This window comes from Chiloscyllium punctatum, chromosome 16 (assembly GCF_047496795.1).
Source record: "Chiloscyllium punctatum isolate Juve2018m chromosome 16, sChiPun1.3, whole genome shotgun sequence".
NCBI classification, from domain to species: domain Eukaryota; kingdom Metazoa; phylum Chordata; class Chondrichthyes; order Orectolobiformes; family Hemiscylliidae; genus Chiloscyllium; species Chiloscyllium punctatum.
The window spans coordinates 31,394,034-31,407,371 of NC_092754.1; the positions used below are offsets into that span (position 1 = coordinate 31,394,034).

Consider the following 13,338-nt stretch of genomic DNA (forward strand, 5'->3'; position numbering starts at 1 on the left):
TGTTTTTCCTCATAAATTTCTCCACGAAGGACAGGTGATACGGAACGGTCCAACTACTCGGAGCGTTCCGCGGCAGCGAGGCCAGGCCCATCCTTCGCAACACCGGGGACAGGTAGAACCTCAGTACGTAGTGACACTTGGTGTTTGCGTACCGGGGATCCACGCACAGCTTGATGCAGCCACACACAAAGGTGGCCATCAGGGTGAGGGTGGCATTGGGCGTGTTTTTTCCCCCATTGCACCGGTCTTTGTACATAGAGTCTCTTCGGACCCGGTCCATCTTTGATCTCCAAATGAATTGGAAGATGGCCCGGGTGACTGCGGCGGCACAGGTCCTGGGGATAGGCCAGACCTGTGCCACATATAGCAATACTGAGAGGACCTCACACCTGATGACCAGGTTTTTTCCCGCGATGGAGAGCGACCGTTGCCCCCATCTGCCTAGTTTCTGTCTCATCTTCCTGATCCGCTCCTCCCAGGTCTTGGCGCACGCCCCAGCCCCCCCGAACCAAATACCCAGCACCTTCAGGTGGTCAGTCCTGACGGTGAAGGGGATAGAGGATTGGTCGGCCCAGTTCCCGAAGAGCATGGCCTCGCTCTTGCCTCGGTTTACCTTGGGCCCCGAGGCCCGTTCGAACTGGTCGCAGATGCACACGAGTCTGTGCACGGACAGCGGATCCGAGCAGAAAACAGCGACGTCATCCATGTACAGGGAGGCCTTAACCTGCAGGCCCCCGCTGCCAGGAATAGTCACCCCTCTCAGGCTCGCATCCTTCCTGATGGATTCGGCAAATGGCTCTATGCAACACACAAACAAGGCGGGTGAGAGGGGGCATCCCTGCCTGACTCCAGATCTTACAGGGAAGCTATCTGATTCCCACCCATTGATTGAGACTGCACTGACAATGTTGGTGTAGAGCAGTCTGATCCAATTTCCGATTCCCTCCCCAAAGCCCATTTTGGAGAGGACATCCCTCATATATGTATGCGATATCCTGTCAAAGGCTTTCTCCTGGTCCAGGCTGATGAGGCAGGTGTCCACCCCCCTGTCCTGCACGTAGGCGATCGTATCCCTGAGGAGCGCGAGACTCTCAGAGATCTTCCTGCCCGGTACAGCACAGGTTTGGTCCGGGTGGATCACCGATCCCAGAGCAGACCTGACCCGGTTGGCGATGACCTTTGACAAGATTTTGTAGTCTGCATTTAACAGTGAGATCGGTCTCCAATTTCTAATTTCCTCCCTCTCCCCCTTCTGCTTGTAGACGAGGGTGATGATGCCTTTCCTCATGGATTCACTCATGGTACCTGCCCGAAGCATACTGACATACACCTCCAGCAGGTCCTGGCCGATCAAGTCCCAAAGAGCGGAATAAACCTCGACCGGTAAGCCGTCGCTTCCGGGAGTTTTATTCTTTTCGAAGGACTTGAGGGCCTTGGTCAGTTCATCCAGAGATAGCGGCTGGTCCAGCCTCTCTCGTGTTCCGTCATCTAGGACCTCCGAGATAGAGGACAGGAACGACTGGGAGGCCAATCCCAAATGAGCTAAGAATCACACTAACAACCAACACAAGGTGATTAGTCAGACTCACCTGTGCTTGCTATAAGCCACACATATTCCCATACAGTAATAGTATCCTTTGGCCATTCCCTGTGGGACCACCTGGGTCAATCAGAGTCAAATTCCCACAAAAATCTGAGAATAACTTGCTTGTACATCGACCATAGCAAAACCTCAACAGCCCAAAGTCCACTTGCCAACAAGTCAGCACCCTTTCTCATTCAAAATAAATTGTTGTTCCCCTTGAAATTTAATGTTCTTGTGATCCCATGCTGGGTGCAAAAAGGTTTCAATAGCCTGTCCTTTTACTGCAAATCTTAAATCTTTATCTAATCTCCACCAATGTTCAGCCATGCATTCAAATTCTGAACTGATAGTAATAAAATATATATATTTTTTTTCCTCAATTAGTTCTTTTCTTCAGGTGAAAGAACTGTTGCAGTGAGCTCTCCCAGACCAGACATACTGTTAAAAGATTTCCTTGTGCGGGACTTAAAGTGCACATGCTTCTTTAATACTTGAAACTGCTGTAAAATGGACTGATCTCCAACTCTGCTTTGACAATCTCTAGCAACATCAGTCTACCAGCAATGGATAAAAAGTGAACCTCCCTCAATTCGTAGAGGGAAGGCCAACAGTAAATTAGAATAACTTTTTAGAATGACATCAAACTGCAGCCTCTATAAAAGTTTGATCTCATATCAGTAGGCCTGATCCAAGTAAATATGCACTTTTCACACACCGGTGCACCAGCAATCACCGACACAGGGAATGGAGTCACAGTAAAGAGGAAGAGAGAGACAGAGCTTGCATTTATGTTGCACTTGTCATTGTAAGGTCAGAAGTGCGACTGTTTGTTAATAATATCACAGATTGTAGTTCCATTCACAAATTTCCTTCCAGCAGAGTCACTTGCATCAGTGTATAAACAGACTTGGACAATTCTGACAAAGGACTGTACTGGAAACCTTTAACCTATTTTTCTTTGATGCTGCCAGCACTGCTGAGTTTCTCCAGCATTTTCTGTTTTTGTTTCAGACTTGTACTTGTGGCAGCAGTGTCTCAGTTGTTAACACTGCTGCCTCACAGCACCAAGGATCAGGCTCAATCCTACCCTCAGGTGACTGTGTGGAGTTTGAAAATTCTCCCTGTGTTTCCGTGGAGTTCCTCCGGATGCTCTGGTTTCATCTCACAGTCCAAAGATGTGCCAGCCATGCTAAATTGATCATAGTATCCAGGGATGTGCATTAGCTATAGCAAATGCTGCATTACAGGGATGGGATGAGTCTAGGTGCGATGCTCTTCAGAGGGTTAGTGTGGACTCGATGGGCCGAATAGCCTGCTTCCATGTTGCAGGGATTCCAGGCTTCATCTTCCCACAAATTGAAGTGACAACATCCAGGCTTGGCCTGACAAACTAGGTGGCACTTGCACTTTGCAAATGGCTGCTACCAACAAGAAACGATCCAACCCTGACCAATAAACACATGATCCATCACAAAATCCCTCACTACCAGGCCACAGCAACACTGTGATTGCAAACAGTGTGTGATGAGGGACTCTCAAGATGATTCTTCAAACGCTGTTCATCATTGACAAGGCTCAGTTTAGGATTATAATGAAACACTCGTCACTCATGTGGATGGCTGCAAGTGTAGCTTCATTCCGAAGCTCAACATCATCCCGAATAGAACAATTCGCTCCCATATTCAGCCATCCTTCCCTACTCATCTCCAGCCCTGTTACTGTCTGGAGGATGCACTGCCATTATTCAGCCACATAGCATTGACAGCAACTCCCGCCTTATGGCTTCTACCACTAAAACCATCAGGAACCATCGCTTCCACGAGCTCCCAAAAGGTCATACAGCCCTCTGATCCTTACTCTGTAACTATCCTGGAGTAGCACTGTGGAAACACCACTGCAGCAAAGAAAGAACCTTTTCAGCCAACTTGAGGCTTCATTGGCTTTGTCTCTACCATGAAGTCAGCAACCCCGAGTTTAATTCCCACTGCATGGCTTGCTGGCCATAGAAGGAACATTCATGACATGGTTCAACAGACTGATAATCAGCCTGCTAATCCTTCCCACACTTCCCCACTATTCCCCGAAGAGATATCGTTATGTGAAGAAATTAGTTAAATACAGTTCCCATTGGAGAACAAACATTTTTCAAAAATTAACTTCTTTAACAAAGCAAGTACCTACCTTAAAAAGTAAGATAAGTACATTGATTATAAAACTGGTAAAAAAATGATAGAGAAAGTCTCACCTTGACGCAGAGGCAATGGCAGCAGAATCTGAAATAGAAATGAGCAAAATTTAGGATTCTTGCAAGTATGGTTTTGCAGCCAATTATTTCCTAAATCAGTCCTTCCAGCTACAATCTCCTGGATGTGCTGACTTACATTATGTTACCCTTCCACGAATGTTAGCTATCCCGTGGCTTCTCATACGCAAACTTCAATTAGCCTGATATTGTTGATGCTGGTGAGAGATTGGGAACATCTTCGCTACACTCCCCACTCCTACAATCTCTCCAGCAATACTCAGACTGAGAGTAACTAATTCAGACTTCAGATCAAATATGAGACCTTCCCGATGTGCACAGCTCAGTTTAAAAAAGGAGCAATGGGAAAATGTCTGTGTACAGTTTGCGCATTCTCCCCATGTCTGCACAGGTTTCCTCCAGGTGCTCTGGTTTCCTCCCACAATCCAAAGATGTGCAGGTTAGGTGGATTATCACAGAATCCCTACTATGTGAAAGCAGGCCATTCGGCCCATCGAGTCCACACCGACCCTCCAAAGAACATCCCACCCAGACCCAACCCCCTACCATGTCCCTGTAACCCTGCATTTCCCATGGCTAACCCAGCTAGCCTGCACATCCCTGGACATCATGACACAATTTAGCACGGCCAAGCCACCTAACCTGTATGAAGCAATAGTGCTAACCACTAAGCCACCATGCCACCCATTGATAATCCATGATATTCATGTTAAATGCAGGATTACAGCAATAAGGTGGGATGCTCTTCAGAGGAGCAGTGCAGACTTTGTGAGCCGAATGGCCTCTGTCTGCACTTTACAGATGCTATGAATCTGTGAGCTATACATTTGCCGATTAGGTATTTGAGGCCTAGGAACAATTTGTTGTAACATGTTTCTATAAAATGAAAAACTAATTCCTCTTTAAGCAAAATTGTCAAACATATGTTTAATAGCTTCAAAGAAAAAAGCAAGTAATCCCATGATCCTGCACTGCCAGTAGGGAGCAGCAGTCCCAGCAAGTGTACCTCCAGGCAACTGAAGAGACACAGCCTGAAACGTTCCATCTATTAATTTCCCTGAATGGAGAATCATGGACTGCATCCCTCAGATTTCTGAGATGTACTTGATGTGAGTGCTGGAGACAAAATCACCTGGATTGTTATTACTATAAATACACCAATTAAACTTATATAATGCAATATTTTATTTCATAGTTCCAATATATTTTAACTGTATTCTGTGTGGAGTTTACTCGGACATCGAGTCATACAGCGTGGAAACAGACGCTTCGGTCCAGCCAATCCATGTTGACCATAATCCCAAACTAAACTAGTCCCACCTACCTGCGTCTGGCCCATGTCCCTCCAGACATTTCTTATTCATGTCTTTATCCAAATGTCTTTTAAATGTTGTAACTGTACCAACATCCATCACTTCCTCTGCAGCTTCATTGCACACACAAACCACTCTCTATGTAAAAGAAGTTGCTCCTCGTGTCTTTTAAAAATCTTTCTCCTTTCATGTTAAATTACACCCCCACCCTAGCAAAAAGAGACCTACTATTCACCTTATCTATACCCCTCATGATTTATAAATCTCTATAAGGTCCAGTGAAAAAGCCTCAGCCCATCCAGCCTCTCTTTACAACTCAAACCCTCCAATCCCAGCAACATCCTGAACCCTCCCTAGCTTAATGGTGTCCTTCCTATAACAGGGTGGCGACCAGGACTGGACATAGTACTGGACAATAAATTTTTCGCCAGGCATTCTGAAGAAAAATCTGTGCATAGCACAGGACATTTAATACCGTCAACATTTAGTGATCAGACTTTGACTCCATTACTGAGTTTTCAAACTTGAGCCTAAACTTTAATTCTAGCTCAACCAATGGGATGGGCAACTCCTCCCTGTGACCATTATAAAGATCACAGGCTTGGAGCATGTCAATCCATTTGCTAAAGGCATTACATCATTCATAACCTTTCACAGCTCAGCTATCTGACCGGATTTATGTTTCAGAAAATGAAAAAGACATTTGACTGAAGGTTTGGTGCATAAATGCATTATGTTGTCAGGTACTAAGCCTGACATTCGATAACCTCGGAGGTTTGATCAGCACTCTAAATGGATTCAGCTGCTTTCAAATGTAGCCATAGTGAATGTAGCCTAAGTTCCTGTTAAGTTACAGAGGGGAATATACAGAGGGGCTCTTACTCCTGAGTGTTGTACAGTGATCCTTGGCTGATAGCTGAATACTATTTACAAGGACACAAAACCTCAATCAAAACCAGGCCTTTCAGAAGAGATTAGGAAACAAAACAACATTCCTTCATGTAAACATGGTATGGGTATAAGCAGGGTGTTAGCTCAATTATTAAGTTTCAATCCGAGATCACATTTTGTTTTGCTAGCCAAGGGCGTTCATGGCAGCTGAAGTTAACATACAGATTAGCCATCCACTCAATGGATGGAGGAATGGGCTCAAGGGGCTGAATAACCTACTTCTACCTTCCTGTTCCTGTGCATCAACATTGGGTGCAGTCACAAAAATGATCAGTCATCATACATTCCATTGTCCAAACATGATGATTGGTCAGGGGAAGTGTGCTAGCAGAGGGCTGCAAACACCTATGGAGAAGTATTCCAAGCAGACTCTGACACTGAATGGAACAGAGAGGGAAGTGGATAGAAGCACATTGACAATGTGGAAGACACACTGCTCACTTCCTTCACAGGTTATATATAATCCATAGTGTTCTTGTTGTAGTGTCCCTACGTCTGGACCAGGAGACCTGAGTTCAACTTCCTCATCCACCAGCAGTGTGTAATAACAATTCTGGACAGATTGATTAAAAACATCTCTATGTAATCCACAAGGTTCCCAATCTACTAAAATCTCCAAATAGCCAAATGTTTATAAACTGATAATCCTTCACATTTCTCAAATCAGGCACGTATTATAGTGGCAAAAAGTGTGGCGCTGGAAAAGCACAGCCAGTCAGGCAGCATCCGAGGAACAGCAAAGTCGATGTTTCAAGCATCAGGAAGGCTTATGCTGATGAAGATCTTCCGCTCGGAACACTGACTCTCCTGCCCCTCAGATGCTGCCTGACCTGTTGTGCTTTTCCAGCACCTCACTTTTTGACTCTGATCTCCAGCATCTGCAGTCCTCACTTTTTCCAAGTATTGTTGTAGTCACATAGAACAAGCACTCCAAAAACTTTACAGAACACTTGGAAGCGGTTACTGATTGGCAAATCCACCTTGATAAATTGACTTGTGCAGTTGACCTGTACAATTAACTTGAGCAGTTTCAGTGAGATTCATTAACGAGCTGTTCCTCTCCTCCTTACCTGTGCTGGTAGAATGTACAATCGAATCTGTGGAAGATGTGACATTATTCAGGGGAGGTGTCAAGCTCTGAGTGTCTATTGCGTGAACTATGGAAGAAGTGATTGTGTTTGATGGCACTGAATCCTGCACAGGTTGAGTAAACTCCACTGATTCAGACACCGAGTCAACAGCCTGATTATCGCTTGTGTTTTCTTGAGAGACTTCACATTCGTGCTCATTTCTGCACGTGGTGTCTTCTTCCTCAGGCAAATCATCATCAAAATCAAACTCTTCCCCATATTCTTCATCTGAAGATGACTCCAATGCTTCAGTCAATTGGCCATCTGTCCAAACCAAAACAGAACTCCGGTTACATTGACTGGCTTCACAAAATCACTCCTACTCAAAATTCTGTAACTCAACAGTGTGTGCAAAACCACTCAAGCTCCATTAATACTTCTCCTGGGGTCACATAATCACTACAGAGTGAAAGCAGGCTGTTCAGCCCATCGAGCTCACACTGACCCTCCGAAGAGCATCCCACCAAGAACCACCACCCTACCCTATCCCTGAAACTCTGCAGTTCGCGTAGCTAATTCACCCAACCTACACATACCTGGATACTGTGGGCAATTTGACATGGCCAATCCACCTACCTGCACATCTTTTGGACTATGGGAGGGAACCAGGGCACCCGTAGGAAACCCATATTGGCACAGGGAGAATGTACAAACCCCAACACAGACAGACAGTCACTCAAGGGTCCCTGGCACTTTGAGGCAGCTGTGCCAACCACTAGGTCACAGTGCTGCCCTTACAGCAAGAAAGGTTGGATGTCATTGAAAAAAAAAACTGCTTGCAACTCGACCAGCATTGCTTTTGTCAGTGCTAACCTCCTGGGTCACATCCTCCCCTTGCCCTGACCATCGCAATTTTTTAATGTTCTTTCCCAACTCATTCCTTTTATTTACTCACTGAATGTCCCCTGCAGAGGCAAAGTTCAGTGCTCATCTTTAGTTGCCTGTGAGAATATAGCAGCTTAAACTCTGTGGAGTCACTCACTAGGCCCTTTCAGAGAATAGAGTCAACGCTTTGCTATGCACATGTTGCCCATGCTAGGTAAGGATGGCAGATTAGGAAGCCAGATTTTGTGTTGCTACAATCCAGCAGCTGAATGTTCACTATTGCTTCATTTCCCCATTCACCATTCACTCACTTAGCCAAACCTACTGTGGAGTGATTTAAATTCCTCTCTGAATCATTGAGTCAGCTTCTGAATAACCGTGCAACTGGTCATCATTCTTGCCACTATGCTCATTGCTCCTTTAAAATACTGTTCCCATACCTTGTTTGGTCTCCTTCTGTTGCAATCGAAACTCACTGCGCCACCTCCTTCTCTAACTTATTCCTTCCAGAGATTTCAAAGTCGTATGTCAGCAATTGCATAAATAGAAGGCTTTTAAAAGCAATCTTCGCTTTGTGTAACTACAACCTTATGGCTTATCTCATCCTTTAATCTTGGCAGTGTTTAGCACTTCAAATGACTGTTCCAACACTGGGAATGATGCACCAATGGAGAACGCTGTTGTTTCAGCTTTCTGTTCAGTAACATCAAATACTTGGGGCTGAATTGTCCCCTGCTCTAGAAAGGCAATCTAGCAGGACTTATCTGCAGACAGGACATCATCTAAAGCTCAGTCTATTGCAGTGCAGAGGGTGTTATTTGAGAAACACACTCCTACCATTAATTCACTACCAGTGGGTTGAAGGGAAATGTGGTGTCACTCTCACAGTGAACAGACTGCTGCTCCTTAAAGGGATGGAAAGGGTCGACACCAAAGGGAGGTCAAGAGGCAGCAATGGCCTGAAATGACAGGATGAGGAGCAGTATCAGAGCCTTCAGTTATGTGGATTATCCCCCACATTTTCAAAAGCTACTGCTGAGGGGGTAAGGCCATGGAGAAATTGACTTTCTGACATGATAGCATTTCAGCATATGCTAAGGAGGAAGGTGACTCGGAGGGTTAGTGCAACCTCAACTAACCAACAAACTGCAATAGAGAACCAGAAACATTTTAGTCCTTGAAGATTAATTCTGTCACAGAACCCTCTAGAAATCCTGGAGGTGAGGTATGACTCACTTCCCCTTGCAGCTTATGTTCCCACGTCCTTAACAGCTGGTGTCCTCACAGCGCAACTAACAACATGAAAGCTTATTGTATTTACAAGGAACTTAAGGCCCCCGTACACGCACTCCCATTCCACCATGCTTCATCCTCTCAGAGAGATCAAGAGTGACAATGCTAGGTTTGAAGGGGACGGGCTTGTTACCTGGCATATCCCTGAATGCATTCTCATTATGAATGGCTGTGACCATCTGTATGAAACCTTAAGTTGATTAGGTTCCTGTCTCAAACTTGGTATGAAAGTTCCCAATAAAATCAGGCAGCAAAAACGTTGTATTTAAGGAGCTACGATAGCTCTCCAACAGTCACGTGCGCAGACTGAGGAAGCACTTTAAAGAGAAGCAGTGGCCTGATCACCAGCAAATCATTGTCTAGGTGTCCACGTGAATAATAGGATAGGCAAGATATTGCAAACAACGTCATTAAAAAGGAGGATCTGATCATTGATACCTTGCTATCTGTGACAGCTTTCTACATGTCAATTAGCTGACACAGTTAGTAAATTACAAAGTTGACTCTAATACCGAACTCTGATGTTTGTTTCTTCATATGCTACTGTACAGAACTGAACTGCTTCGGTGACTGTACGTATATAAAGATATTTTATGAAGAAAGTAAGGTTTTCAAATAAAATAAAACTTTAATTCTAAAAACCACTCTGAACTTTAAAGCGTTTTCTCGACATTATGAATCTAAGTCTTCCTTTGTAAAGTTCCTACAAACGATTAAACATCATGTCCACAAAGTTAAAAAATCTGAAAACAGACAGAAAAAGGAGCAAGAAATATTCCATTAAAAATATTGTTGATGATGATCTGAAAGTAAAGGAGTTAACACTCATTTCACAGTCTCTGCTAATTATTTTCTGTCTCCTTTTATTCTCTGTTTTTTGCTGTAGTTCATGTCAGAAATTTACCTGCTTTTGCCTGTTGTCCTTCCTCATTTAGCTGACCTTCACACATGGATTCTTCTTGAATGATATTCTCTTCTTCCCCCACTGTCTGATCCACAGACGTGTTGAACAACTGGAGTTTGATGTCTTGTCCCCTCAGGTCTGACAGGGAATGAACAGCAGGATTAAACCAGGAAACTATCAAGGAGTATTTGATTCAGTCACATTACACTTAAAAAAATACAACAGCACAGATCATATTACAAGGTTTTAACAGCCAGGTGGTTGGTGTGCCTACCAGGTGATTACATTTCACATTAGGTGGTAGTGATCAGGTAGTTTAAATAAAAATGAACATCCTGGGCAGGGTTAAAATCACACATCAGATTATAGTCCAACAAGTTTATTTGGAAGCACTAGGTTTCAGAGCAGAGCACCAGCAGTGCTCCGAAAGCTAGTGCTTCCAAATAAACCTGTTGAACTAGAACCTGTTGTGGTTCTGTTCGCCGAGCTGGGAATTTGTCTTGCAAACGTTTCGTCCCCTGTCTAGGTGACATCCTCAGTGCTTGGGAGCCTCCTGTGAAGCGCTTCTGTGCTGTTTCCTCCGGCATTTATAGTGGCCTGTCTCTGCCACTTCCAGTTGTCAGTTCCAGCTGTCCGCTGTAGTGGCCGGTATATTGGGTCCAGGTCGATGTGTTTGTTGATAGAGTCTGTGGATGAGTGCCAATATACCGGCCACTACAGCAGACAGCTCGAACTGACAACCGGAAGCGGCAGAGACAGGCCACTATAAATGCCGGAGGAAACAGCACAGAAGCGCTTCACAGGAGGCTCCCAAGCACTGAGGATGTCACCTAGACAGGGGATGAAACGTTTGCAAGACAAATTCCCAGCTCGGCGAACAGAACCACAACAACGAGCACCCGAGCTACAAATCTTCTCCCAAACTTTGAACTAGAATCTGGTGTTGTTTGATTTTTAACTTTGTCCACCACAGTCCAACACCAGCTCCTCAACATCATGGGCAAGGACGAGAAAATGACCAAATGAGAAATAAAAGCTTTCAGGAACCAAGGGCAGGTTGGTCGGCACAGTGGCTCAGTGGTTAGCACTGCTGCCTCACAGCATCAGGGCCTTGGGTTTGATTCCTGCCTCGGGCAACTATCTGAGTGGAGTTTCCATGTTCTCTGTGTGGGTTTACTCCGGTTTCCTCCCACAGTCCGAAGAGGTGTAGGTTAGGTGAATTGCCTATAGTGTTCAGGGATGTGTAGGTTAGGGGCATTAGTCAGAAGAAATGTCAAGTAATAAGGTAGTGGAATGGCTCTGGGTGGGTTACTCTTTGGAGGGTCAGTATGCGCCTAATGGCCTGTTTCCACACTGTAGGGATTCTACGAAGATGCCAGGAGCAAACTGAATGGGAAGGAGAAAGCACTTTTCATTTCCTGAGCATGAGGCCATGACATAACATGGGGTACTGGAGGGGGATAATCTGCAATCTGAAGTATACCCTGAAAACTGTTTCTTTTAATGAGAATTTAGAAAATTATTACATCAAAGACTTACGGAACACAGGTGCCCAGCTGGTACCTCTCCTAATCTCTGCTGTTTCATATTTATGGCTAATGTTCCCTCAGGCCTGTCACCACAACTTCACTTACACCATCAATTGATTTTGTGTCACACCCCTGACCCAGGTAACCATAGCAAAAGAAATGATCAGCCTGCATTTCTAAAATGAGACATACTGCACACACAGTTAGAACATTTAAAAGACACTTGGATAAGTACATGAATAAGAAATGTTTGGAGGGATATGGGCCAGGAGCAGGCTGGTTCAGTTTTGGATTATGGTCGACATGGACTGGTTGGGCAAAAGGGTCTGTTTCTGTGCTATATGACTCTATAGGCATTAATCAGAGGCCCCTGACTGTCCTCTCAGGAAGATGCAAAACCTCAGTCACAAACTGAAGGCCGGGGGGGGAATCTCCTGACCAATATTTATCCCTCACTAACATCACGATAGTACATTACCTGGATATTATCACATTGCAAATAGAAAAAAAAAAGGTCCTGAGAGCAACAAACTGATTGTTGCACTTCCATAGATGACAAAAATAAACACAGACTTAAAGTATTTTATTGCCTGAAAAGTTTCTTTGGGACTTTGAGGACACGGAAAATGCTGTTGAACTGGAAGCTTGCTGTTCTGGAAGGAGACAGAATTGTGCAATGGGAATGTTCCACATGGATGAAATGTTAAAGCAAATTTATATTTTATTATGCAGAAACAATGCAGGCACAAAGTGATCAAGAGGGACATCACTGAAGATCATAAAGTATTTGATCAAAGAACTTGCATTTGTGTGATTATGGTTTTCCTACATTTCTCTGAACTGTTTCAAAGTAGTTCTCAATAATGAATTATCTTTTAATTCTGCTGTCATATAGCCATTCTACTTTTGCTTTAGTCATGTCAGCATCACAGCTTAATCCCAATACCGACCAACATTCACATGGGCCGTTTTAGCTAAACCAAGCATGACAGGTGGACGGAGGGGTCCTGATCATGAAAACTTACACATGCTAATGATACGAAGACTTTAAGTGAAGTGACTGTTTCCTTTAGCAGCTTGTTACATTTTTGTACACAGCAAGATTCCATAGTCAATAACAGGATGAATGTTCAGTTAACATCTAATTTCAAAAAAGGAATCAAAGCCAGAGAGACTACATGTCCAACGAAAGTAAACAAGAATTAAATTTAAAAGAGTTTGCATGTGAATTAATAAAAATGCAGTTCCTTGTTGCTAGGATCCTTCACAACAGTGCCAATGGTCTCTCTGTAATGTCTTCCACCCGATGGTGAGTTATAGACTTACAGCATTTTTTGCTGTAAAAATGACAAAGCCTTTTGTGTGTGTGAGTTTAATAGCATCCAGTGGTATCAACTTTAGATCCTTTTACACTTCCTGCGTTTTTCTTTATTCCTAATGAGGTACTGCTTTCCATGCGCTACTCTCCTTAGGCATTCCAGACTTTACTGCATAAAGAGACCCAAGACCCAATCTTGTGCTGCTTTTGGGAACAGAAAGCAAAGC

At 44.2% G+C, this 13,338-nt stretch overlaps 1 protein-coding gene across 2 annotated transcripts in view; it reads right to left on the reverse strand.

The window, feature by feature from the left end:
• The window catches only part of LOC140487128 (rho guanine nucleotide exchange factor 10-like protein), a 205,014-nt gene that overhangs the window by 128,187 nt on the left and 63,489 nt on the right, over positions 1-13,338 (reverse strand). For both annotated transcript variants that reach the window (XM_072586666.1, XM_072586667.1), the window contains exons 3-5: positions 10,265-10,402; positions 7,183-7,506; positions 3,831-3,858 (exon numbers count right to left, since the gene is read on the reverse strand). In XM_072586666.1, the coding sequence (XP_072442767.1) occupies positions 3,831-3,858; positions 7,183-7,506; positions 10,265-10,402 (490 nt within the window). The remainder of the gene's footprint in view (positions 1-3,830; positions 3,859-7,182; positions 7,507-10,264; positions 10,403-13,338) is intronic.